This window comes from Podarcis melisellensis (assembly GCF_964234715.1).
Source record: "Podarcis melisellensis genome assembly, chromosome: 18".
Taxonomy (NCBI): Eukaryota; Metazoa; Chordata; class Lepidosauria; order Squamata; family Lacertidae; genus Podarcis; species Podarcis melisellensis.
Genome location: NC_138536.1, coordinates 5,196,134 through 5,223,562, shown reverse-complemented (window position 1 = coordinate 5,223,562; position 27,429 = coordinate 5,196,134). Strand labels below are relative to the sequence as shown.

Genomic DNA, 27,429 nt, shown 5'->3' with positions numbered 1-27,429 from the left:
CAGTGCTGGGGTCATCGTCCCACAAGCTCTCCCCGGCAACCTCGTCCCAGAAACATATTGAGGGAACCCTCCCCCCCCCACACTGATTGATCTACACCAACGATGGCCAAACTTGGCCCTCCAGCTGTTTTGGGACTACAGCTCCCATCATCCCTAGCTAACAGTGTACAGTGGTACCTCGGGTTAAGTACTTAATTCGTTCCGGAGGTCCGTACTTAACCTGAAACTGTTCTTAACCTGAAGCACCACTTTAGCTAATGGGGCCTCCTGCTGCCGCCGCGCCACCAGAGCATGATTTCTGTTCTCATCCTGAAGCAAAGGTCTTAACCTGAAGCACAATTTTCTGGGTTAGCAGAGTCTGTAACCTGAAGCATATGTAACCTGAAGTACCACTGTATTTTTGGTCTTTGTTGGAAACTGCCCAGAGTGGCTGGGGAAACCCCGCCAGATGGGTGGGGTACAAATAATAAATTACTACTACTACTACTATTATTATTATTATTATTATTATTATTATTATTATTATTATTATACCAGGGATGATGGGAACTATAGTCCCAAAACAGCTGGAGGGCCAAGTTTGGCCATTGCTTATCTACACAGTTCTTGGTTTCCTGTAAGTCATGGAGGGGCCAATGTGAAAAACAGTCTCTCTCTCTCTCGTTTTTTTGAGTAGATATCCGAAAAATAAGCAAACTTCTCCTTTCTTTCACTGTCTTCTTTAATATCCGGGAAGAGAATTGCTTATATAAAATGGGGACCGGGCCCCTTGTACCTTCCCCCCCCCACTGCCCCCCCAAAACTCCGGGGTTTGTACAGCAAAAGCGATGGGTCGTCTCTCACGCGGGGGTGCGAATCGCACGCTGATCCTTGTCGTGCCGCAGAGATCTCTCAAACATTTTCCTCCTCCTCCTGCTGCTCCTCTTCCCTGTTCTGGAAGCTGTTCACAGGTCTGCAATCACCGCCAGCGGAACCGGAGGGTGGTGGGCTCTCTGCAAAAACTTTCACCGTCCCCCCACCCCTCTCAGTGCCAAGACTGGAACTGCAGTTGGTCGTATTCGGCTATCAGTTTTTTGATGTGGGCGAGTTTGTTGTGCAGGTATTCGCAGCGGTTTTTCTCCTGGCTGTAGTTTGGGTTCGTCTGCAAGGAAGGAGGGAGAGAGAGAGATGGAAAGGGAAAAGAAATTTATTATTATTACAATTATAATTCTACAGTCATACCTCAGGTTACAGGGGACGCGGGTGGCGCTGTGGGTTAAACCACAGAGCCTAGGGCTTGCTGATCAGAAAGTCGGCGGTTCGAATCCCCTGAACTCCCGTTGCTCGGTCCCTGCTCCTGCCCACCTAGCAGTTCGAAAGCACGTCAAAGTGCAAGTAGATAAATAGGTACTGCTCTGGCGGGAAGGTAAACGGCGTTTCCGTGCGCTGGTCTGGTTCGTCAGAAGCTGCTTAGTCCTGCTGGCCACATGACCCGGAAGCTGTACGGTGGCTCCCTCGGCCAGTAAAGCGAGATGAGCGCCGCAACCCCAGAGTCGGTCACGACTGGACCTAATGGTCAGGGGTCCCTTTAGCTTTAGCATAGTCCAACCCCTCTCACTGCAATGCAGGAATCTCCACCATTTTAAAAATTTTTTGCTCTCTGGCAACTGACATTCTAAGGTAGACTGCTGCTGAACAGGGAGCTTTACTTATTAGCCACCATTCCTTTGCCCCGCCCTGATGACTGCCCGGCGTTTCTGTCCTACAACTTCCAACCGCTTGTGGAAGCTGCTGTTTCAAACATCTGGGAGCAACTAAGGCTGGAAGGAAAGGCTGTTCTGACACCCTACTTTCTCCAAGAGCCTGCCATGAATCCCAGTTTATTGCCTCAGTTGCTAAAGGTTGAGCTTCTCACATGCACAGCAGGGGAAAACTTGCTTTGCTGTGACAAGGGCGGGGTACGAACTGCGGACGCCCGATTTTCCTTCTTTCTTCTTCCCTCCTCCTGCCTTTTTCCTTGCGTGTCATTTCTAAGGTGGGCGGGGGCGCAAGGACTGTCTCATTTAAAAACTGACTGCATGTGGCCCTAAGGAAGTTAAGATTGGCTTCAACCAGAGCCAAGGCCTTTTCAGCACTGGCCCCGGCCTGGTGGAACGCTCTGCCTCATGAGACCAGGGCCTTGCAGGATCTGATTTCTTTCCGCAGGGCCTGTAAGACAGAGTTGTTCCACCTGGCCTTTGGCTTGGAGCCAGTTTGATTCCCTCCCTCCCCCTCTTTCTTTTTTCTTTTCCTTCTCCTCCTGCGATGAGGCTACATTTTAATATTTTAATGCTTCAATGTTTTAATGTTGTATTTTAATTTTGTTTTTAAGTTGTAATCATTCAACTTGTTTTTATTATTGCTTGCAAGCTGCTCTGAGCCCGGCCTTGGCTGGGGAGGGCGGAGTATAAATAAAAATTATTATTATTATTATGTAAGCCTCTCTCTTTTTTGGCGCAACCGCTTTATAGAAATAAGCAAGCAAGACTCACTTTTTTGATTTTCCGGTACTCTTGCAGAATCTGATCGTGGATAGACTGCAAAAGAATGGACATACCATGTGTTAAACAACAACAGCAACAAACGGCAAAGCAAGGCCAATAAAGGTTTGAAAATCAAGCTGGCAGCATCTTAATGAGATTTAGGCACTGATCTGAGATCAAGCCTTCTTAGGACAAACGATTTCTGGTTTTTAGACCCTCCACATCAGATGATCCAATTTTCCTACTCCCTTTTCTCTAAACCAGTACAGTGGTGCCTTGGTTCTCAAACGCCTTGGTGCTCAAACAAATTGGAACCCAAACACTGCAAACCCGGAAGCAAGTGTTCTGGTTTGTGAACTTTTATCATAAGCCGAATGTGCTCCGTTTTGAGTGCCACAGTTGAGTGTTACACTGAGGTCTGTCTGTTTTTGCAATTTATTTTGCCTTGTTTTTGCGGCTCTTTTTTGTTTCGTTTTTGTGACTGTGTGGAACCCAGTTCAGCTACTGATTGATTGATTGTGCGACTGCAGTACATTGCTTATTGCTTTCATTTTATAGATCAATGGTCTCGTTAGATAGTAAAATTCATGCGAAACTGCTGTATTAGGGGTTGTTCTTAAAAGTCTGGAACGGATGAGTCGGTTTTGCATTACTTTCTATGGGGAAGCGCGCCTTGGTTTTGGAACGCTTTGGTTTTGGAGCAGACTTCCATGACGGATTAAGTTTGAGAACCAAGGTACCACTGTATTTCCCAAACCTGAGTCTCTCAAATGTTTTGGGACTACAATTCCCATCATCCCTGACCACTGCTAGATCTAGGGATGATGGGAGCTGTAGTCCAAAAACATCTGGAGACCCAAGTTTGGAAAACTCTGCTCTATAGTATATTGTTGCTCTGTTTTACATTTTATGCTGTTTTAACTGTAAGGAGATTGTATGTTTTTAGAGGACCTTGTGGTCAGGACCAGATCAACACCGTATTTTTCACTCTATAAGACGCACCAGACCACAAGACGCACCTAGTTTTTGGAGGAGGAAAACAAGGAAAAAAATATTCTGAATCTCAGAAGCCAGAACAGCAAGAGGGATCGCTGTGCAGTGAAAGCAGCAATCCCTCTTGCTGTTCTGGCTTCTGGGATAGCTGCGCAGCCTGCACTCGCTCCGTAAGACGCACACACATTTCCCCTTCCTTTTTAGGAGGGAAAAAGGGAGTCTTATAGAGCAAAAAATACGGTACCTTTAGAGGCCCTAAACCAGGCATAGGCAAACTCCGCCCCTCCCTCCAGATGTTTGGGACTACAACTCCCATCATCCCTGACCACTGCTCCTGTTAGCTAGGGATGATGGGAATTGTAGTCCTAGGCTGACACCAGCCCACCTTGTACTCCTCAGTGCCCTGGAGGAGCTGCCTGAGCTGCGAGTCCAACTGCATGAACCGCCGCGTCACCCTCTCGATCCGGGCGTGAAGGTCGCGGTACTCGCTGTACTCCGCGTTGAAGTCGTTCTTGTAGCTCTGCCGCTGCTCAGACGAGGAGATGGGGCCGTATTTGCTGCGAGAAAATTAAGGAGGGAAATGAAGGACAAAAAACAACAACCCCAGGCATGCATTGCCCCTTGGTGACCAGAAAATAAAAATATTAAAATTTATACCCCGCCCTTCCCAGTTCAAAAACCAGGCTCAGGGCGGCTAACAAGGGGTTTGCCAACACTTACATAAAATAGTCTTGAGTTTCGGACGTCGACGTGGGATCGCTGGCGCTGTTGCACGTCCCGTTTAAACCTGGAGAACAGGGAAGGGAGAAGGAGACGAGAAAATCAGTCCTAAGGAGAGCTCCTGGCCCCACGTCACCAAAGATGCCTCTCCAAACAGAGGCATTCTGCTTTAAAGGCAGATCTGGACTGCTTTCACACACTAGAGTTTCTGGGTGTTCCCGGAAAAATCCGAGGGCTCCCTTGGACAAAAACAAAGACACCAACCAGGATAACTTGGAGCAAAACAGCAGCCTGTAGGCTTGGCCTTTATTGATCTGTTGCAACAGGGTGCTCCCCTCACTTGCAGGAGAGAAGAAGACACAGAAAAATGGTGTGCAAGACCATATAAAGACTTTTGAAACTGCCACCCTGTAGATCAAGACCACCCCCAGAAACATCACGCATACATCACAGAAAGGAGGGGTTGAGGGAGGAGTTGGTGGTAACCTGAGTGTCCTGTCACCTGGCTGGTTCCCTCTTTCCCCCTCCCCATGAGTACTTTCCAGGTGACAGAGGGGAGTTGGCAGTTTCCTGCCCCCAGAGGGAAGATCTGATCATTGTCCTTTGTTTCAGTCCATGCTGAATCCACTCCCATATGCAAGTTCTTTGTGATCTTGATGGTCTTCTGTCTGGGACCATCAGGGTTGGCATAGCAACTGGGCAGGGCTCCTGTGGATGTGCTGGTATGCTCAAGGGATTATGGCTGCCCTGTATCAAACCTTCCCCATTTTGTAGTCCTTCCTTCATGGAGTAAAATAAAAGTGGAACAGTGCAAATCCAATGTATGGTTGATTTTCTATGAATTTATAACAGAAGTGTAGCGTATGTAGTGTGTGAGTGTGTGTGAAGTTTGTACAAACTGAATGATTGGGGGGTGTTTCCTACTACATGGGTACAGTCATACCTCGGGTTTAAGTTGCTTCAGATTGAGCACTATCCGGTTGTGCTCCACGGCGACCCAGAAGTAACGGAACACGTTACTTCCGGGTTTTGCTGCTTGCGCATGCGCAGACGGTCAAAATGACGTCACATGCATGTGCGGAAGCGGTGAATCGTGAGCCGCGGGCGCGGGTTGTGTTCGCTTCAGGGTGCAAATGGGGCTCCAAAACTGATCCCGTTCGTATCCAGAGGTACCGCTGTATTCGTGTTGACCTTGACCACCACCTAGTGGCCACACCAAGGGAAAAGCACCTAGCCACAGGGAAAGCCGAAGAACAAAAAATTGGGACTTTCCGGGTTTAGAGCCGTGGTTCTCAAAAAGGGTGCGGCAAGTTTCACAGGAAGGAGAATTAGAGAAACATTTTGGCGTTTCAGTTGTGGTGGAGCACTGCAATGGTATCAAAATACCATATACAGAATGTGCATAGATCTCTGTATTTTTTTCTGGATGTCCTGTGATCCTGTTACAAAGCAGTTGCGCCAAGCACTCCTAGGACTTGTTTCTTTCCATTTTCCAATTTTAAAAAATCAGTGAAGGGCAAGCCATTTTTTATCCCGAATGTGTGGCTCGGAGAATTTTTTTTTTCCAGAACCGCTGATCTAAGGGAACTTTGCATTTCTCCCTCCCCCAATACATTTTTATTGGATTTCCATACAATTTAACAAATTCACTTTCCATGCAATATTCCCCCAGCATTTTGACTTCCCATCTGTGATGTTTTTCTGTCCCAATCCTTTACCTACTGCCTTAAATGTAACACAGCGGTACCTTGGTTTTCGAACATATTCCGTTTGACTTCCGAAACGTTTGAAACCCAAAGCTTTTACTTCTGGAAAACTCAGTACAGAAGCCGGGTGGCATATTCGACTTCCGAAAAGCGTTCGAAAACCGAAGCAGTTGCTTCCGGTTTTTCGGCATTCAAAAGCTGAAATGTTTAACTTCCAAGACGTTCAAAAACTGAAGGGCCACTGCACTTATTTCGGTAACAGATGTGATAGGAATTTTATGGTCTTAGATATATGGTAATGTTCATAAGCGTAGCAACCAAGCACGTACATAGATCAGCACAGGAAGGCCAACCTGGAACCATTTTTGATTCCTAAACCAAGTAAATGTTTTCTCTGCAAGGTCAAAGGAAAATGGAAATGCCTCCCAATCATCTTTTCCTTCACAAATCCTGTCTTAAGGTCACATTTAAGATGTGTGAGCCTGTGACCTGGCCAGGAACTAAGTATTTATCACTACAAAAGACTGGCCAGGCTCCCCAGGCAATCCAATCAAGTAACCTGCCAGACAGGAGATAAACAATCACTGGAAAAAAGCAATATTCAAATTTCTGTTTTAGACCGCCTTTTCTGTGATGTAGGTGTGATGTATCTGAGGGGTGGTCTGAGGTTACACCCCTTCTGTGATGTATGCATGATGTTTCTGGGGGTGGTCTTGATCTACAGGGTGGCAATTTCAAAAGACTTTATAAGGCCTTGCGCGCCATTTTTCTGGGTTCCTTCTCCTTTCCTGCGTGTGGGGAGTGAGGACCCTGTTGCAACAGATCAATAAAGATCAAGTTTACTAGCCGCTTTGCTTCTCAATATTCTCTGGTTGGCCTCTGTTATTCTCTCCTACCAACAGGGAACCTATGTAAGGATTCTATATGGCCTCTTGGATACCCCATAAGGGAAAAGGGCAATTTTTGTTTACAACAGAGATACCCTACATTCCGTTTCTCATTCTCACTCCTCTGCTTACATTTCCAGCTCTGCCTGCGATTTCAACCGACTATAACATTTCCCCAGATAGCCTGAAAAGCATCTCCACTCTCCCGCAAACCTGCCACCTTTTCGGTCTTTTTCTTTTTGCCGCCCGTTTCGCCGTCTCCATATAGGGAACGTCACGTTTCTGGCACTTTTGCTGTGATTATAATAACCCGCGTGCGACCCAGAGAAACCCGCAAGCCCCCCAAAATCCCCGCCCAGCACCGCCGAACCCACCTGCCGTGTCCTGCGACGAAGGCGCCGTAGTCTTTGAGCTGCGTTTCCTGAGGCTGCAGTTCGGTTTCTCCCGGGGCTCCGACTCCTGCTCGGCCCCTCTCCTCTCCCTCTCCTTCTTTAACCTCTTCTTGCTCCGTTTGCTGACTTGGACAGAGTCCGTCACCGGCTGGAGGGGGACCTCCGCCGTTGCCGCCGCCAGCCTCTCGGCGGGATCTGGAGCCTCGAAGTTGGGGCCGCCGTGCCCCAGGTCGTTGCTGACGTCGGCGAGGGGGTTGTGGGGCCTGGGGAGCTCCAGGGCCGGCAAGAGGTTACTGGAGGCGACCGCCTCCGGGGGTGGCGCTAGGGGGGCTTCCCTGCCGTTGGCCGAGCGCAGTTTTCCGTTGAGTGTGGGCTGAGTCCTTTGGGCAAAGTGGGAGATGCGGGGTTTTTTGTTGGACAGAGGGTCGGTGAAATCCGTGGGCTGGGGTCGTTTCTAGGGTGGAGGGAAGAAGATCGGAAAGTGTTAAGGCAGGCTTTCCCCCAAACGTGGGGACGTTTTTGGACTACATTTCCCATCATCCCTTGCCCTGCTAGCTCAGGATGATGGGATTTGTAGTCCAAAGAGACCAAATTTTGGGAAACTACGGGTTAGAGCAGTGGTTCCCAACCTTTTTTATTTTTTTGGCCGTGGTCAGGGTCTGGGAACCCTGACCATTAGGTCCAGTCGTGACCGACTCTGGGGCTGCGGCGCTCATCTCGCTTTATTGGCCAAGGGAGCCGGTGTACAGCTTCTGGGTTGTGTGGCCAGCATGACTAAGCCGCTCCTGGTGGACCAGAGCAGCGCACGGAAACGCCATTTACCTTCCCGCCGGAGTGGTACCTATTTATCTACTTGCACTTTGACGTGCTTTCGAACTGCTAGGTTGGGCAGGAGCTGAGACCGAGCAACGGGAGCTCACCCCGTCACAGGGATTCGAACCGCTGACCTTCTGATTGGCAAGTCGTAGGCTCTGTGGTTTAACCCACAGCGCCACCCGCGTCCCACCCCACAGGGTTAGAGGATGGCAAGTAACCAGGAAGGAACCGCCAGTTTGGTTTAGATGGAAATGATAAATATCACTAAGAAAACGATTGTTCCGTCACCAAAAAATAACGTTGCGGAGTATTTTTTGATGATACGGACTTAGATACATTATATACGGACTTTTGATGATACGGACTTAGATACAGCAGAAGGATTGGTATTCCCTATGATGCCAACAACAATAATTTATTTATACACCTTGCCCATGTGGCTGGGTTTCCCCAGCCACTCTGGGTCGCTCCCAACAGAATATTAAAAACACGATAGCTCGAAGGACCACGGAAACTCCGGAGGGAAAATCCCATGCTGGCCGCCCTTGAACAGCCAACTGGAAGCCGTGTTGGACGTTCGGCTTCCGAAAGAACGTTCGAAAACCGGAACACTCGCTTCCGGTTTCCGATCGTTCGGGAGCCAGAACGTTCGGCTCCCAAGGCGTTTGGGAGCTCAGGTATGGCTGTAATCATCATCATCATCATCATCTATCTTTATTACGGTCCAGAGACCCAACAAATCGTGACAAAGCCATACACAATTCAGCCAGCCTACCTCCAGGTTAAACAAGCATTTTGTTCAGAATATAGGGACCATTGGTTCTTGCAACCATTTGCCACGGCTAATGTTCTAGCGTTTGTCCGGTCTTCCGATAGGAACCTGACATCCTCTGATTTTCCCGGGAAAGGTACCAGCAAGGGTAGTATCAGGTCAGCCCTGGCTTGCTCATATTTTGCACAGTGTAACAAAATATGTTTTATGGAATCGATGTCTTGAGCACACGAGCAAGAAAATAAAGAATAATAATAATAGTATTTTTTAAAAAAACAGGAGGGCCCCTGTTAGCCACAAACTTCACAGCAAGCGGGAAAATTCCCTTTTCCCGAACATTGAGGATGCCACCAGGCTGCCTGGGAGCAGAAAACCTCACCAAGCCATACCCCTGCGATGGGGGCTCATTGTGGGAATTTTCCAATGTTATCCTGATGACAGTGAAGAGATTGAGGATAAAACAGCAGCAAAACCCCACACCCACTGATGAAGGTTCTGGTTCTGAATCTGAAACCGAATCAGATGGTTCAGAGGATTTCAAGAGTGCTACGGCCTCTGAATGCTCTGGTTGAGAATTGGGGAACCACTGTTCACTATAGGCCACTTTTCTCCTAAGAAAGAAGAGGAGTGTGTTGAAGACTTACCGTATTTTTTGCGCCATAACACTCACTTTTTTCCTCCTAGAAAGTAAGGGGAAATGTCTGGAGGGAATGCCTACGGGTGGCGGGGGGGATCTGCTGCAGTCGTGAGCAGAGGATCCATGGTTCCCCTTCCTTCCCTCCTCTGTGGCTCGCTTTGAAACAGCAAAGCGGGAGAAGAGCCGCTGAGTGGGGAGGGGAGAGGGACAGAGAGCCTGCTTGCTTTAAAGGAGCAAAGCGGGAGAGGAGAGGAGCCGCTTACATGAGTATAAGCGGCTCCTGTCTGGTTGGCTCCTTTAAAGCAAGCAGGCTCTCTGTCCCTCTCTCCTCCCCACTCAGCTTGCTAAATAGCATTATTAGCAGCATCCTTCTCCACACACCCCACGCGTGCTCCTTGTCCCTTGAGTGCTTTTCCTTCCCTCCCCACTTAAAACGTGGTTACAAAGCACGGATCCACATGGATCCTCAGGATTTTTGCATTGAGCTACTCCAAACTCACTTACAGATAGGTAGCCGTGTTGGTCTGCCATAGTCAAAACAAAAAAAATTCCTTCCAGTAGCACCTTAAAGACCAACTAAGTTAGTTCTTGGTATGAGCTTTCGTGTGCATGCACACTTCTTCAGATACACTGAAACAGAAGTTTCCAGACCCTTCTATATAGTGAGAAGGTGGGGAGGGGTATTACTCAGAAGGGTGGTGGGAATGGGTGATGGGCAGATAGCTGTGATACCAAGAACTAACTTAGTTGGTCTTTAAGGTGCTACTGGAAGGAATTTTTTTTGTCCAAACTCACTGTCAGAGTTTGTGTTATAGAGCGAAAAATACGGTACGTCTAATTCGCAGGTCTGAAAGAGCCACAAAAGGTAGACCTCCAAAGAGATTTGCTGATGAATTTGCTAAAGCAGCAAGCAGCTATGACTGCTGTTAATAGCGCCAAGAAGGTATTTGAACCTTCAAGTTTCCAAGAGATCCAGGGTTTGGATTCGAAGGAGGCTGAGCCATGGCTAACTGCTATGTATACCCAATTTAGGTTGTACTCATAACCTACCTGGGGCGGAGAGCAGGAGGAGATGTTTGCGTTGTCTTTTGGTGATGCTGGAGCCGGCGCCTCTGGGGGGCAGCTGGTGTTCTGCGGTTGACAGAGTTTCCTGGGGGCAGGGAAGGGGGAGCAGAGAACAACAACAACAAAATGAAAAGGTGTTTGTTATGTTAAACCACGCCAAGTCTTCTTCTTCTTCTTCTTTTTTGCGTAAAAGGGACCAACGGGTGTAATCAAGGATGGTAAAGGTAAAGGGACCCCTGACCATTAGGTCCAGTTGTGGCCGACTCTGGGGTTGCGGCGCTCATCTCGCTTTATTGGCCGAGGGAGCCGGCGTACAGCTTCCGGGTCATGTGGCCAGCAGGACTAAGCCACTTCTGGCGAACCAGAGCAGCGCACGGAAACGCCGTTTACCTTCCTGCCAGAGTGGTACCTATTCATCTACTTGCACTTTGAGGTGCTTTCGAACTGCTAGGTTGGCAGGAGCAGGGACAGAGCAATGGGAGCTCACCCCGTCACGGGGATTCGAACCGCCGACCTTCTGATCAGCAAATCCTAGGCTCTGTGGTTTAACCCACAGCGCCACCCGTGTCCCCTAAGGATGAGAGGCAAGCAAATGTTATTTAAAATATGCCCAGGGAAGGCTTCTCAACCCAATAACCTGGACTGTGGCATTCCAAGGCTTGGCATGTTGCCCTTCCTAACCAAGGGTGCCAACTTAAATATTTTTTGGTGCTATTTGTGCTTCAAATATCGGGCTTTAAAATATCAACTAAGGCCAGAAGCAGCAGCAGCAAGTGTCTCGGGCATACAAAAACTTATGGGAATAGAAGTCGTCAGGATCCAAGCATTAATCCATTTTTTAAAAAAAACAACTTTTCAATATAGCTGTATCTCAGAAGTCGAACGGAATCTGTTCCGGAAGTCCATTCGGCTTCCAAAATGTTCAGAAACCAAAGCGCAGTTCAGAAACCAAAGGGAAGCTCCTGCAGCCAATCGGAAGCCGCGTCGGATGTTCAGGTTCCAAAGAACGTTCGCAAACCAGAAGACTCACTTCCGGGTTTGCGGCGTTTGGGAGCCAAAACGTTCGACTCACAAGGCGTTCGGCATCCGAGGTACGACTGTATGAGAAATTAGTTCGAATTTATGCCACAGAGACCACGCATGTATTCCCTCCTGTGCTGCTCGATTATCGTTCAGCAGTATCCTGTATGCCTTTTAACGGCCATTGTGGCAACTAATCCTATTATTATTATTATTATTATTATTATTATTATTATTTTAAAACAACCTTATTTGTCTTTATTTCTCTTTCCTGAAACCAGCTTGTTAGCAACACCCAATAAAATAATTGAGTCTCCAAAGGCATCACTGGGCTTCAACCTTTTCTGTTATAATGCAAAAGGGGGGGTCAATGGGTTATCTCTATTGCAGTTATTTCCCCCCCCCAGACCCAGCTAAGGTAAAACAAAAACAAAAACGCACTCCCCCCTCCTCCCCCCACCCCCTGTTTTGAACAGTTTCCATGGTCCGTAAACCCAGTTGGCTCGCGGAGGAGACGAGGTTGGTTTAATGGGAGTCTGAAAAACGGCGAGAGTTTTCTTTGGCAAGGGACGAGGTCCCTGGAGGCTCTCTCTCTCTCTCTCTCTCTCTCTCTGTGTGTGTGTGTGTGTGTGCGCGCGCATTGGGAAGGCCAGGGCGCCAAATTTTAATTGAAATGGAAAATTACAAGTTTGCAAACGGGCCTACACATACACACAGACACACAATCGTGCCACGGAGGTGTGCACCGTATTTTTCGCTCTATAAGACTCCCCAGACCACAAGACGCACCTAGTTTTTGGAGGAGGAAAACAAGAAAAAAAATATTCTGAATCTCAGAAGCCAGAAGAGCAAGAGGGATCGCTGCGCAGTGAAAGCAGCAATCCCTCTTGCTGTTCTGGCTTCTGTGATAGCTGCGCAGCCTGCATTCGCTCCATAAGACGCACACACATTTCCCCTTACTTTTTAGGAGGGGAAAAGTGAGTCTTATAGAGCAAAAAATGCGGTGGCTGTGCCGCTGTTTCCCAAGGAGGAGGAGGATGAAGCAGTTACGTCTCTCGCCAACCCCCCCCCCCCGGGCACGTATATCCTGGCATCTAGATGAGCAACAGCCTAAAAATAACCACTGGCAAGGATCCGGCCGCCTAAGCAGAGAAAACTGAGCCCACCAGGTTAGAAGCGAGGGCTGGCTTCCCGTTTCTTAAAAGATCTGCACCCAGGAAGACCATATCCTTGCGCCTGCAACAGCTGGGCGGGGGAGCTGTGTTTTCTTATCCAAACTAACACGATTCCTCCTATTTTTCATTGGCATCCCCACGGGAGCCATTCCCCCATGGAAAAAGGCGGCGGCAGTGTGTGGGACTTTCTAGCTTAGGGAGAAGGCAAGGAAGAGGCGGTGTGGTCTGCAAAATTTCGCGTGGCACGGAGAAAGGGCATGCAGAGAAAGTCTTCCTCCCTCTCTCCTAACGCTGGAATTTGCGGGCATCAAATGGAGCAGATGGATGGGAGATTCAGGGAAGACAAAAGGATGTCCTTCATGAATTTGGGGGGGGGGGAGAGAGAGAGAGAGCTGGGGAGAAAGGAGGAGGCAGCAGTAAGCTTCTGAGCACAATTCAAAGTGTTGGTGCTGACCTTGAAAGCCCTAAACGGCCTCGGCCCAGTATACCTGAAGGTGCATCTCCACTGAGCACAACTTTGTAACCGAATTACCGTTTTAAGCCTGCCTGTTGTGTGTTACACTTCCAACAAGTACTCCGAGTAACTTGTTATTTTCACCTTTGACGAGACGGTTTGTGTGGTGACATGGTCCATGCTCTGGTTATCTCCCGCTTGGGCTACTGCAATGCGCTCTCCATGGGGCTGCCTTTGAAGGTGACCCAGAAACTACAACTAATCCAGAACGCGGCAGCCAGACTGGGAGCAGCCACTGAGAATCTTGAAAGATCTTGGCTCCCAGTACATTTCTGAGCACAATTCAAAGTGCTGGTGCTGATATTCAAAGCCCGAAACTGTCTCGGTCCAGTATAGCTGAAGGAGGGTCTCCACCCCCATTGTCCAGCCCGGACACTGAGGTCCAGCTCCGAGGGCCTTCTGGCAGATCCCTCCCTGCAAGGTTACAGGGAACCAGGCAGAGGGCCTTCTCGGTGGTGGCACCCACCCTGTGGAACGCCCTCCCATCAGACGTCGAGGAAATAAGCAGCTATCTTCTCTTTAAAAGACATCTGAAGGCAGCCCTGCTTAGGGAGGTTTTTAATGTTTGATGTTTTATCGTTTATTATTATTATTATTAGGAAACAGGGAGCAGGCAGGGATTGAACCTGGAAACTTATGCATGTGGGACAGACGCTCTGTGTCACGCGGCTGACCCCCAACAACATTTAGGAAGGACCCAGACCTTCCCTGCCCCTATTCTGTGATACTAAAGTTAAAAAAAGGTAAAGGGTCCCTGGACAGTTAAGGTGGCTCTGGGGTTGCGGCGCTCATCTCGCTTTCAGGCCAAGGGAGCCGGCGTTTGTCCTCAGACAGCTTTCCGGGTCATGTGGCCGGCAGGACGAAACCGCTTCTGGCGCAACGGGACACCGTGACGGAAACCAGAGCGCACGGAAATGCCGTTTGCCTTCCCGCCGGAGCGGTACCTATTTATCTACTTGCGCTGGTGTGCTTTCGAACGGCTAGGTTGGCAGGAGCTGGGGCAGAGCAACGGGAGCTCGGTCTGTCGCGGGGATTCGAACCGCCGACCTTCCGATCGGCAAGCCCAGGAGGCTGAAGGGTTTAGACTGCAGCGCCACCCGAGTCCCCTTCTGTGATACTAACACCCAGGGACGCTTAACCCAAGGGGAAATGCCCCCCGCTACAGCCCTTACCGGAACAGGATCCTCTTCAGCAACGGCTGGTCTCCTTCCAAGTATCCTGGCCAGTCCCTCTGCACCTCTTTGTAAAGGTAATCCTTCAGGGTGAAGGTGCTGTCTTTGGCGTTCATGTTTGCAACCTGGAAGAGGGAGGGAGAGGACAGGGAAGGGTTTATTTATCAATCCCTAAACACAGAATCCGTATAGTTAAAGCTCTGGTTTTCCCAGTAGTGATGTAGGGAAGTGAGAGCTGGACCATCAAGAAGGCTGATCGCTGAAGAATGGATGCTTTTGAATTCTGGTGCTCGAGGAGACTCTTGAGAGTCCCATGGACTGCAAGAAGATCCAACCTCTCCATTCGGAAGGAAATCAGCCCTGAGTGCTCACGGGAAGGACAGATCCTGAAGCTGAGGCTCCAAGACTTTGGCCACCTTACGAGAAGAGAAAAGGCCCTGATGTTGGGAAAGATGGAGGGCACAAGGAGAAGGGGGCGACGGAGGACGAGATGGTGGGACAGTGTTTTCGAGGTTACCAGCATGAATTTGACCAAACTGCGGGAAGTAGTGGAGGACAGAGGTGCCTGGCATGCTCTGGTCCATGGGGTCATGAAGAGTCGGACACGACTAAACGACTAAACAACAACAACACACACAGAATCCAAGAGTTGGGAGGGACCACGAGAGTCTAGGGCGGACTGGCAGGTGAAAATATTGGACTACGCAGAGACTAACCGGGAAAATCAGAAACCAGGAGGATCAAAACCTCAATAAGAGACAAATCTGCATTATACTTGGAAGGCCACTGCAAACACTTGAACTCTTGGGCAGGTTTTAAATAACTCCTGCAAGGACTTTGGATACAACGGAGGATTGTAAATTAGATGGACTTATAATATGCAGTTTTTTAGAAAGCTACTTAAAGAACGCACGGAGGAGGGAGGTCTTGAGATTCGGAAGAAACTTGTGAAATTTTTATTGTTTGTGATTGTGAGGATGAACGAATTTGTAAACTCAAATAAAAACTACTGTCTTTTTTGCTCTATAAGACTCCCTTTTTCCCTCCTAAAAAGTAAGGGGAAATGTGTGTGCATCTTATGGAGCGAATGCAAGCTGCGCAGCTATCCCAGAAGCCAGAACAGCAGGAGGGATCGCTGCTTTCACTGCGCAGCGATCCCTCTTGCTGTTCTGGCTTCTGAGATTCAGAATATTTTTTTTCTTGTTTTTCTCCTCCAAAAACTAGGTGCGTCTTATAGAGCGAAAAATACGGTATTTCAAAAAAAAAAAAAAGGAGGAGGAGGAGGAGGAATAATAAAGGTGCATGGTCCCACACCCACGACTTCTATGGAGAATCAGACCGCGCACTGACCCACCTGCTGTAGCAGCCCGTCGAGAGAGTCCTTATCTTGCGCCGTGAGGCCGTCCTTCTGCAGCCGCAAGAACAACTCCGGTTTCTTGTAGGGCTTGAGGGCCAGCAGATGCAGGACGCGGTCTCTGAAGGGCCGCTGGGAGACGGCGCTGTTGCCTTTCTTGATGGCGCTGGCCAGGTTGACGGGCGTCGGGCGGATCCGTGAGGGGACGGCGTCCGAAGCCACCGGGGCCGGTTTTCGCACCTTGACCGTCTTGCCTAAGCGAGAGGAAAAAGAAAATGTTAGGGTCCGTGCTGTTTTTTTGGGGGGAGAAAGGGTGGGGATATGGAAAAATGGATATACAGCGGTACCTCGGTTCTCAAACTTTGAAAAACCACCCTTAAAACAGCTATTGAACATGAACTTTACTATCAAACGAGACCAGTGGTCCATAAAATGAAAGTAATAAATAATGTACTGCAGTCGCACAATCTATCAATCAATCAGTAGCTGAACTGGATTCCACGCAGTCCCCAAAACAAAACAAAAAGAGCCGCAAAAATGCAAAATAAACAGCAAAAACAGACAGAACTCAGCATAACACTCAAAACAGAGAATGTTCGGCTTCGGGGAAAAGTTCGCAAACCACCACCCTTACTTCTAGGTCTGCAGTGTTTGGGTTCCAAGTTGTTTGAGCACCAAGGCGTTTGAGAACCAAGGTAACACTGTATCGACTTTGGGCCAACCAAGAGATGAGGAAGACGGATTCTTCCGTGTTTACGTCTCTAAGCGACAAATGCCACCAGTCCGACGCAGCCCAATGGCCATGCCTCGGTTTTCGGTGGCGTCTTAGAAGCCGGACGTTTTGGTTCCCAAACGTCGAAAACACGGAAGTAAATGCTTCCGTTTTCAAATGCGCCTCAGAAGTTGAACGGCTTCCGGTGGGTGTACACATTATTCCTCCAATGCCCTGTTTTTCTGCAGACCGCCCTTTGCGCCTTGGTTTATGACCGTTTCGGAAGTGGAACGGTCTTTCCGGAATGGATTACGTCCAAAAAACGGGGCACTGCTGTAGCTGCAGCTACCACTCCTTATAAGGGCTCCCAAGACAACAGAGATATTGGAACAACTGGACTGATCTTTCAAAAGCGAAAAAGCAGTGGTCGCTTTCTATATATGTGTTAGCAACAGGCAAGCTGGATGTGCAGACTCTTAAGAAAACGACTGATTGGCAAAGCGTTCTGGCCATTTGGTACTGTTAAGAGAGAAATCTGAGGGCTCCCTTGGACAAAAAACAAGGACACCAGCCAGGAATACCAGAGCAAAACAGCAGCTAGTAGGCTTGGTCTTTATTCAAGACGGTCACAACAGGACTCCCACTTGCGACAAGGTGGAACAAGATGGAAGCCCCAAACAAAAGAGAACCCAAACTTTTATTAGCTGCTAAACCCCATGTTGGGACGCAGGTGGCGCTGTGGGTTAAAGCCTCAGTGCCTAGGGCTTGCCAATCGAAAGGTCGGCGGTTCGAATCCCTGCGGCGGGGTGCACTCCCGCTGCTCGGTTCCAGCGCCTGCCAACCTAGCAGTTCGAAAGCACCTCCGGGTGTAAGTAGATAAATAGGGACCGCTTACCAGCGGGAAGGTAAACGGCGTTTCCGTGTGTGGCTCTGGCTCGCCAGAGCAGCGATGTCACGCTGGCCACGTGACCCGGAAGTGTCTCCGGACAGCGCTGGCCCCTGGCCTCTTAAGTGAGATGGGCGCACAACCCCAGAGTCTGTCAAGACTGGCCCGTACGGGCAGGGGTACCTTTACCTTTACCTAATCGCCATGTTAAAGGTACCCCTGCCCGTAGGGGCCAGTCATGTCCGACTCCAGGGTTGTGCGCCCATCTCACTTAAGAGGCCGGGGGCCAGCGCTGTCCGGAGACACTTCCAGGTCACGTGGCCAGCGTGACGAAGCTGCTCTGGCGAGCCAGCACCAGCGCAGCACACGGAAACGCCGTTTACCTTCCCGCTATAACGTGGTACCTATTTATCTACTTGCACTTAGGGGTGCTTTCGAACTGCTAGGTGAGCAGGAGCTGGGACCGAATGACGGGAGCTCACCCCGCCGCGGGGATTCGAACCGCCGACCATTCAATCGGCAAGCCTTAGGCACTGAGGTTTTACCCACAGCGCCACCTGCGTCCAATCCCCATGTTACACCCCCCAAACTACATCACTCATACATCACGGTTACATCATGAAAGGGGAGGTCTGGTGGCCGTAATCTGAGCATCCTGGACCCTGCCCCATGGTTCTCCTTGCCCTCCACCAAACACCCATCAAGTGAAACAAAAGAGATCTTTACATTTCCCTGTTTTCCAGCCAAGTTAATTACACCCTTTTGTCTTCATCTGGGTTTGTTATTTCTGGAATGGCTACCTGTCTGGCACTCAGGTAATAGGAGGCCAGGGATTATCACTCAGGCAGAGGGGCTGCTGGGGAGCTGAGCTCACATGTCTATATGAATTTCTGAAGTTTTCCTAGTGAGCCAGTACATAGATGCATTGATCAGTGAATTCTTAAATTTGGTATCGTGCAGCAGAGGCCCTTTGAATAGATAAGAAGAAACTGTGATGAAGTGTTTTGTGGGGACAAATCACAAAAGTCACAAAAGCGATTGTGATGGTTTTGGTAGTGGGCTGCATGTGCGTGATATCTGCTGGAGGGGCAACCCCCCAACCTATACATAAATTCCTGCAACAGTACCAATGGCTTTATACAACAGAACGTAATATTCTGAGTTTATTGGACAACACTTCTATCATTTGGACTGTGATAGGAATTTTATGGTCTTAGATGGTAATGTTCATAAGTGTACCAACCAAGCACGTACATAGATCAGCACAGGAACCATTTTGATTCCTAAACTGAGTAAATGTTTTCTCTGCAAGGTCAAAGTGGGAAACCTCCCCATTGTCTCTTTCCTTACAAATCCTGTCTTAAGGGCACATTTAAGATATGACTAGGGTGTAAGCCTGTGACCTGGCCCAGGAACTAAGTATTTATCATTACAAAAGACTGGCCAGGCTACCCAGGCAATCCAATCAAGTAACCTGCCAGACAGGAGAAAAACAAGGACAGGAGAAAAACAATATTCAAATTTCTGTTTAGACCGCCTTTTCTGTGATGTAGGTGTGATGTATCTGAGGGGTGGTCTGAGGTTACACCCCTTCTGTGATGTAGGTATGATGTTTCTGGGGGTGGTCTTGATCTACAGGGTGGCAATTTCAAAAGTCTTTATAAGGTACTGCATGCCATTTTTCTGGGTTCCTCCTTCCTCCTCCTTCTCCTGCGTGTGGGGAGTGAGGTCCCTGTTGCAACAGATCAATAAAGATCAGGCTTACTAGCTGCTTTGCTTCTCAATATTCTCTGGTTGGCTTCTGTTATTTTCTCCTACCAATAGGGAACCTATGTAAGGACTCTATATGGGCTCTTGGATACCCCATAAGGGAAAAGGGCAATTTTTGTTTACAACAGGACAGAAAATGATGCTGGCCTGTGGTAGCCCCGAAAGACACCCCCTAACGGCCTAACCCAAGTCACTAAAGGCTGCCAGTTTGGGCAGGCACCACTGAGCCAGACAGGCCACAGGATCTGACGCGGCAGAATGCAGCTTCCTTTTTTCTTAGGAACCTAAATCAGATAGGAGGCCAGAATGGGGCTGATCGCGTTCCGAGATGAAGTCGCTTCCTGTTCCTGGCTCGCCTCAATTTCCTATTCTAAAAACAAACGCACAGCGAAAACCCTTGCCTTCCTAGAATACAGGCAAAGCTTGCAGGGTCAAAGCTGCTCTCTGTTTTTATTTTATTTTGTACAGAGGCTGGACGTTAAGAGGAGCTTTGCCCAAACAACAGCAGCACCCCAATGTTTTAGGAAAGAAAGTTCACTATGTGGTGGGAATCATAGAATTGTATCCCTATGATAGGAATTTTGAGGTCTTAGATACATAGTAAATGTTCATAAGTGTACCAACCAAGCGCGTACATGCATCGGCACAGGAAGACCGACCTGGAACCATTTTTTATTCCCAAACTGACCAAATGTTTTCCATGCAAGGTCAAAGGAAAATGGAAAAGCCTCCCCATTGTCTTTTCCTTCACAAACCCTGTCTTAAGGGCACGTTTAAGATATGAATAGGGTGTGAGCCTGTGGCCTGGCTCAGGAACGAAGTATTTATCATTACAAAAAACTTGCCAGGTTCCCCAGGCAATCCAATCAAGTGAGCATTAACAGGTAACCTGGCAGACAAGAGGTAAACAAAGCACTCAGATTTCTGCTGTAGACCGCCCTTTCTGTGATGTAGGTATGATGTATCTGGGGGTGGTCTTGGACTCCAGGGAGGGAATTTTAAATGTCTATATAAGGATAGGCACACTTTTGTTCTGGGTTCCTCCTCCCTCCTGCGTGTGGTGAGTGAGGACCCTGTTGCAACAGATCAATAAAGATCAGGCTTACTAGCTGCTTTGCTTCTCAATATTCTCTGGTTGGCCTCTGTTATTTTCCCCTACCAATAGAGAACCTACGTAAGGACTCTATACGGGCTCTTGGATACCCCATAAGGGGAAAGGACAATTTTTGTTTACAGCACCCCCCAACCCGAGGGCCATCTAATCAAACACCTGGGAATCAGAGTGGATAAAAATCAATGATTTTTTAAATTGAAATTGGATTTTCTTTATTTAAATCCAATTTTTAAAAAATTTAAATCCGATTTTTGTTTGTTTTTTACTTAAATCAGATTTTTAAAATAAAATGCTTTTGGAGGAAGAATCTTTCTAAGGATTTTCTGTTTAAGTTACATTACAGTCCACAGGCTATTCATCAGGAAAAAAGGATTTGTTTTAAGTTTTTCATGTGTGCTAAAACTCAAAGCTTTGTTTAAAAAAAAAAATGTTTAACCACATCCGTTAACAAACATAGATACATATGCTACAATGTTATTATTTTAGTTAAATAAATTGTTATTAAGGAAATGATTATTTTTCTCCTTCCAACAGCAGAAAAGTTGTCCAAATATAAACAGTTGACTTGTTAAACCTCACAATAATTTCATAATTATCTGTCTATGTAATTCAGTAATCAGTAATTTTCAATGTAACTGTTAAAAAACTACTCTGAAAAATTATTATTCCGAGAATGAAACCTTCCTCTGGTTGTAAATATTAAGATTCTACCAGCAAGAATGAGTCTTTTTGTAAAAAAAAAAAGTCTTACTGACTAGTGACTGAAATCATGATTTAAATCAATTTGATTTAAATCAAATCCACCCTGCTGGCAATGCAGGGACGTTTTGCCCAATGTGGGATCCCAACCTGTGACCCTGAGATTAAAACTCATGCATGGATAGGCAAACTAAGGTGCAGGGGCCGGATCCGTCCCAATCACCTTCTCAATCCAGCCCGTGGACGGTCCGGGAATCAGCATGCTTTTACATGAGTAGAATGTGTCTTTTGATTTAAAGTGCATCTCTGGGTTATTTGTGGGGTTGCCTGGTGTTTTTACATGAGTAGAATGTGTGCTTTTATTTAAAATGCATCTCTGGGTTTTTGTGGGGCATAGGAATTCATTCTCCCCCCCCCCCCAAAAAAAAAATACATTCCGGCCGCCCACAAGATCCGAGGAACAGTGGACCGGCCCCCTGCTGAAAAAGTTTGCTGATACCTGCTACCGACTGAGCTATCACAGAGACAACCCCAAGGGCATTCATGTAAATTGGTGCAATATTTTGGGGGTTTGATTTTGGACAGAAACAATCAGCTGTAGGAAAGAAACTGCTGTTTCCTGTCCAAAATTAACATCAGCGAATGCGTTTGGGTTATGCCAATGCAGACATATTGTCAAAAGAACTGTTTTATGTACGACGTTGGCGGCTCAAGAATTCGTTGCAACTCGATGGAAAACAGCCCCAAAATCTGACACCGGGTGTACCGCTCACCCTGAGATATAGCTATAACAGAGAAAATCATGCATCATTTGAGATTGCAACGACGGACTCCACACACCTTCTCATGCAATTTGCTATTCCTTTGTAACTTACATTTGTCGTTTTCAAGACAACACTTGTCACAAGCTAAGCAAATCTGAATTTATACTTGCCATTCAGATAAGCACTGATATTCTTTATTTGCGCTTTCTTATTCTAATCCCTATTCTAAGCTAGACAGCATCTTAAAAAGTAGAGACATCATCTTGCCAACAAAGGTCCGCATAGTAAAAGCTATGGTTTTCCCAGTAGTGATGTATGGAAGTGAGAGCTGGACCATCAAGAAGGCTGATCGCCAAAGAATTGATGCTTTTGAATTATGGTGCTGGAGGAGACTCTTGAGAGTCCCATGGACTGCAAGAAGATCAAACCTCTCCATTCGGAAGGAAATCAGCCCTGAGTGCTCACTGGAAGGACAGATCCTGAAGCTGAGGCGCCAAGACTTTGGCCACCTCATGAGAAGAGAAGACTCCCTGGAAAAGACCCTGAAGTTGGGAAAGATGGAGAGCCCAAGGAGAAGGGGACGACAGAGGACGAGATGGTGGGACAGTGTTCTCGAAGCTACCAGCATGAGTTTGACCAAAGTGCGGGAGGCAGTGGAAGACAGGAGTGCCTGGCGTGCTCTGGTCCAGGGGGTCACAAGGAGTCGGACACGTCTAAACGACTAAACAACAAATTCTAACCCCTGTGCAACTGGACTCAAGTCTACAGTACATGCCTGGTTTTATAGCCTTGTCTTAAAAAATAAATTCATTGTTCGTCACAGCTGTTCTCTCTCTGACGCAGAGAACCTTTGCTACAGAAGGCTGTGTTTAGGAGGAGATTCACGCCTGGCCGACACCCGTCCAACAACCACCTAATTTGCGCTGGAGGAAAATTTCCCAGAGGAAATGAAACTTTGCCCCCGAGAAAAGTTCCGAAGCTTTTCGTTTTGGCAGCTGCAGGAGAGGCCTGTCGCCTTTTACTGCTTGCCGATAAGCCTTCCCGCCCCCTCCTGATGGGGGAAAAAAACCCCTTGCGTTGTTCTTCCCAGCACACAGGAAAACACACACTTCCTGCCATTACTTGCTCCTGCAAGAGTTGGGCTGGCAACGCACACCAAAACGATGAGTCAGGGATAACTCAGCAATCTGCAATCTGCTCCTGTTTACAGACACGGACTCCCCCGGAGGAAGGGCGAGAGATGCAGGCCAAGCACTGTCAACTCAGAGAGTCTGAAATGGGCTCCCTCCTGATCACTAATAATAATAATAATAATAATAATAATAATAATAATAATTTATTATTTATGCCCTGCCCATCTGGCTGGGTTTCCCCAGCCACTCTGGGAGGCTCACAACAGACTATTTAAACCAAGATAAAACACCAAACATTAAAAACTTCCCTAGGTAAAGGGACCCCTGACCATTAGGTCCAGTCACGGCTGACTCTGGGGTTGCGGCGCTCATCTCGCTTTATTGGCCGAGGGAGCCGGCGTACAGCTTCCGGGTCATGTGGCCAGCAGGACTAAGCCGCTTCTGGCGAACCAGAGCAGCGCATGGAAATGCAGTTTACCTTCCCGCTGGAGCGGTACCTATTTATCTAATTGCACTTTGACGTGCTTTCGAACTGCTAGGTTGGCAGGAAAAACTTCCTTAGGGCTGGGCAATATCTGGTTTCCAACTTTGTGATATATCAGCAGCTAAACATCGCGATATACTGATATATCACAATGTCTGGAACAAGGCTGGAGCTATGTCGAAGGATGGGCTGGCTTCACGGTTCTCCCTGCACTGAGATTTTTGCACAGCACACACAAATATGATTTGCAATATAAAGGTAAAGGGGACCCCTGACCATGAGGTCCAGTCGTGACCGACTCTGGGGTTGCGGTGCTCATCTTGCTTTATTAGCTGAGGGAGCCGGCGTACAGCTTCCGGGTCGTGTGGCCAGCAGGACGAAGCAGCTTCTGGTGAACCAGAGCAGCGCACGGAAACGCTGTTTACCTTCCCACCGGAGCGGTACCTATTTATCTACTTGCACATTGACGTGCTTTCGAACTGCTAGGTGGGCAGGAGCAGGGACCGAGCAACGGCAGCTCACCCCGTCATTGCAGGGATTCAAACTGCCGACCTTCTGATGGGCAAGTCCTAGGCTCTGTGGTTTAACCCACAATATACTGCCAGGATAAAAATCATGAAACCGGTATCACGATACAGACTTCAAACTGACTTGAATGATGCATCGACCGGCACTGCCCCTGACACACATCGCTATCGGCAATATATTGACGGGTCAAAAATGTTCAGATCAATACAGTTGCACCTTGGAAGTCGAACGGAATCCGTTTCGGAAGTCTGTTCAACTTCCAAAATGTTCAGAAACCAAAGCTCTGCTCCCCTGGAAGGCTGCTTGCAAGAGAATGCGGGTTTCGAAACAGCTTCCCGGCCAGAGACGTTCGTGGTCCTCCCCTGCTGCAAAGATTGACCGTACGCAACGCTGTCGCTGCTCACCGACATAGCGGCCCCCGGGCTTGATGACGATGGCCCCCCGGCTCCGCGTCTCCTCCTCCACCAGCGCCATGCTCTGCTTCGCCTTCTGGTAGGAGTCGTCGGTGGCACAAACGGTGATTTTGTCCTGGATGGTGCCAAGGCAGTCCAACTGGATGTTCCCATTGCTGCTGGAGGGTAAGCAGAGGCAGAAATGAAAAGCATAAAGGAACCGGAGTCTTTCGGGAAGAAGAAGCTGCCTGGTCATCGCACCTAAAGCGCAGGTCACCACCCCACCTCAGGTCAGAGACAGTGTTGCATAGTGGTTAGAGTGCCTGGGAGAAACATAGGTTAAAATCTCTGCCCGCCTCAGTTTCTTCGCCTTCCTCTAAAAGTCTCCCGGTTTGCTGGCTTTCTAGGCTATGCGGCCCTTGGGACCTCCCTGTGTGGCCCTCAGTGCTGTCCGCAGGATAATAATAATAATAATAATAATAATAATAATTTATTACTTTTTCCTGCCCATCTGGCTAGGTTTCCCCAACCACTCTTGGTGGCTCCCAATAGGAGAGTAAAAACACAATACAGCAGCTCCCAAAAACACGATAAAACACGATAACACATCATCTATTAGAAACTTCCATAAACAGGGCTGCCTTCAGATGTCTTCTAAAAGTCAGACAGTTATTTGCTTGACATCTGACGGGAGGGTATTCCACAGGGCAGGTGCCACTACCAAGAAGGCCCTCTGCCTGGTTCCCTGTAACCTCACTTCTCGCAGGGAGGGAACCGCCAGAAGGCCCTTGGAGCTGGACCTCCGTGTCCAGGCTGGACGATGGGGGTGGAGACGCTCCTTCAGGGATACTGGGCTGTTTAGGGCTTTCAAGGTCAGCACCAACACTTTAAATTGTGCTCGGAAACGTACTGGGAGCCAATGTAGGTCTTTCAAGACCGGTGTTACGTGGTCTCGGCAGCCGCTCCCAGTCACCAGTCTAGCTGCCGCGTTCTGGATTAGTTGTAGTTTCCGGGTCACCTTCAAAGGTAGCCCCACGTAGAGCACATTGCAGTAGTCCAAGCGGGAGATAACCAGAGCATGGACTTCTCTGGCCAGACACTCTACTTGTGTGGATCGGGGGACAAAGAGGGGTTCCTGAGCATGTGCAGAAACGAGCCTAATGTGCAAAGGTAGTGTTTGCACCCAGCGCCCTGCGCACTCCCCCCTCTGGGTCCGCTGGCCGAAGGGGGAAGGCTCCCACCCCGGAGTCGAACGTGTCGCAAATTGCCCTATCGGCGTCAGGAAGTTTTCAGGGGCGTTCTGCTCCCATTTGAAAATCTGCGGAAAACCCACATTGCCGGTCGTGGGAGATGCAGGGATCGGGGCCTGGACTCACCTGGAGACATACTGCTGGACGCAGTCAAAACTCCCCTGGGGACTATCCTTCCCGATGTTGGAGAGGTAAAACGAGAACGTCTGGGCTCCTGCTGCTCCGTCTGGCCGAGGTATCGAGATGTGCTGGGTTGTTTTTTTTTCCAAAAGAAAATAAGATTAGAAGATGTACACGTGAAGCCTTAGCCAGCGGGTCACAGAATAAAGGAACAGGAGATTTGGAAGGGGCACCCAGGGCTTACCAATCCAACCCACTGCAACGCAGGAATCCCGCCTGAAGATCTGGCGGTCCCAACCTCTGTGTGATGGCCTGGGAATCCGATTCAGAGGCTGAACCGGAGGAATCCCAGCCTGCACAGGAGTCCCCGCCTCCAGGGCCGGCTGAACTGGGGCAGGGCCTTGATTCTGAAGCGCCTGCACCTGTGCTGGATCCTCAGGAGCAGGCACCAGGTGATTCCACTCTGGCTCCAGAGGTGCTTGAGGACTCAGTGCCTGCAGGTGAGTCTCCCCCTGGGTCCAGTAACCCTTCAGCCTCTCCTGAACTGCAGAGGCTCAGGGCAGAGAGGCGAAGGGAACTGGTTTCTCCCGGGAGGAGTGCTCGCCTTAAGGCCAGGTGAGGCGGGTCTCCTGGGGGCCGGGACCGCCCCTGGCCTCAGAGAAGAGAAAGGCCAGTCAGCCCGGTCCCAGGTTGCAGAGGCAACGTCATTATTGAGTACCTGTTCCTGCCCGGACCCAGACCTGACCCTCCAGTGTTCCTGTCCCCGCCCGGCTTCCTGCTTCGGACCTCGCCCCGCTCCTTGTGAACTGTTTCCAGGCTAGTGACCCAGGACTGAACCTTGACTACACCAACGGTAACCTTCCCCCCGGGACCAGCACACTCTGTTCAAAAACCTCCAATCTATTATTATTATTATTATTGTGTGTTAAATTTGTAAAGGAAACGGGTGTCCCATGCAAAGCCTCCGCCCCAGTTCCCAGCTTAAGGGCGGAAGTGGACCTTGCAGAGGGGTGCTCAGAAACCATTCTGAATGACAGAGAGATGTCAGGTGCTATCAGCGGCTCTCACAAAGCGAAACAGGGAAAGAGAAAAGGCTCAGTTTCCAACAAACCAGCCCCAAGAATAGAATAACGGCCGTTTCCAGTTTCTTACTGAAAACTCATATCTGAACTACCTTTTTTTTTTTACGGGGGCTCCTACGAGATTTGGCCCGGATTCTGAACCTCCTAACTAAAATCCCATTGTCCCGACTCAGCGCCGGAGAGGCCATTATGATTAAAGAGAGAGCGCAAAGCAGATTTTTATTTACATTTAGCCACAGGCCTTCGACTTACCCCTTGGCTTCCTTCGAACTGAATCGACGGCTTCAGTGCCACTGAGTCCTGTAAAGAGAGGAACAGAGAGAGAAGAAAAATTAATGTGGGGACATTACGGAGACTCTTGCGACAGCTGGAATCAGACCCGAAGGGCAGCTAGATGCCCCATAGGGTAGGGTTACCAGACACCCCCATTTCCCGGGGACAGTCCCTGGATTTGCAGATTTCTCCCTGGACAAATTCCATCCCCGGATTTCATATAATGTCCCCGGGAACTGTGGCAGTCCCAGCAGCCGAGAGCTAGCCTGGTACCACAGTTGGCTCTGGCTAGCTTCAGGAGTTGCCCGCTAACTCTGGAAAGTTAGCCTTGACGTTTTCATCCCCCCCAACGGTTTTGATTTGAGTTTCCATTGAAATGAGGCTGTATTTTAATATTTTAATATATTTTAATCTTGTTTTTAAGTTGTATTTCAATCAATTTGTTTTTACATCGGGTGTTAGCCGCCCTGAGTCCAGTCTTGGCTGGGGAGGGCAGGG

The 27,429-nt window shown here is 48.7% G+C and overlaps 1 protein-coding gene across 2 annotated transcripts in view; it reads right to left on the bottom strand.

Moving 5' to 3' along the window:
- Positions 1–703: 703 nt before the first annotated feature.
- The window catches only part of ELL (elongation factor for RNA polymerase II), a 53,160-nt gene continuing 26,434 nt past the window's right edge, over positions 704–27,429 (bottom strand). The window contains exons 2-12 of one of the 2 annotated variants that reach the window (XM_081895591.1): positions 26,911–26,958; positions 25,583–25,704; positions 24,219–24,385; positions 15,725–15,978; positions 14,371–14,495; positions 10,475–10,574; positions 7,182–7,653; positions 4,215–4,281; positions 3,880–4,051; positions 2,511–2,555; positions 704–1,141 (exon numbers count right to left, since the gene is read on the bottom strand). In XM_081895591.1, coding sequence (XP_081751717.1) covers positions 1,025–1,141; positions 2,511–2,555; positions 3,880–4,051; positions 4,215–4,281; positions 7,182–7,653; positions 10,475–10,574; positions 14,371–14,495; positions 15,725–15,978; positions 24,219–24,385; positions 25,583–25,704; positions 26,911–26,958 — 1,689 coding nt within the window. In that variant the 3' untranslated portion in view covers positions 704–1,024. The remainder of the gene's footprint in view (positions 1,142–2,510; positions 2,556–3,879; positions 4,052–4,214; positions 4,282–7,181; positions 7,654–10,474; positions 10,575–14,370; positions 14,496–15,724; positions 15,979–24,218; positions 24,386–25,582; positions 25,705–26,910; positions 26,959–27,429) is intronic. The other variant, XM_081895592.1, reaches the window with a different exon arrangement.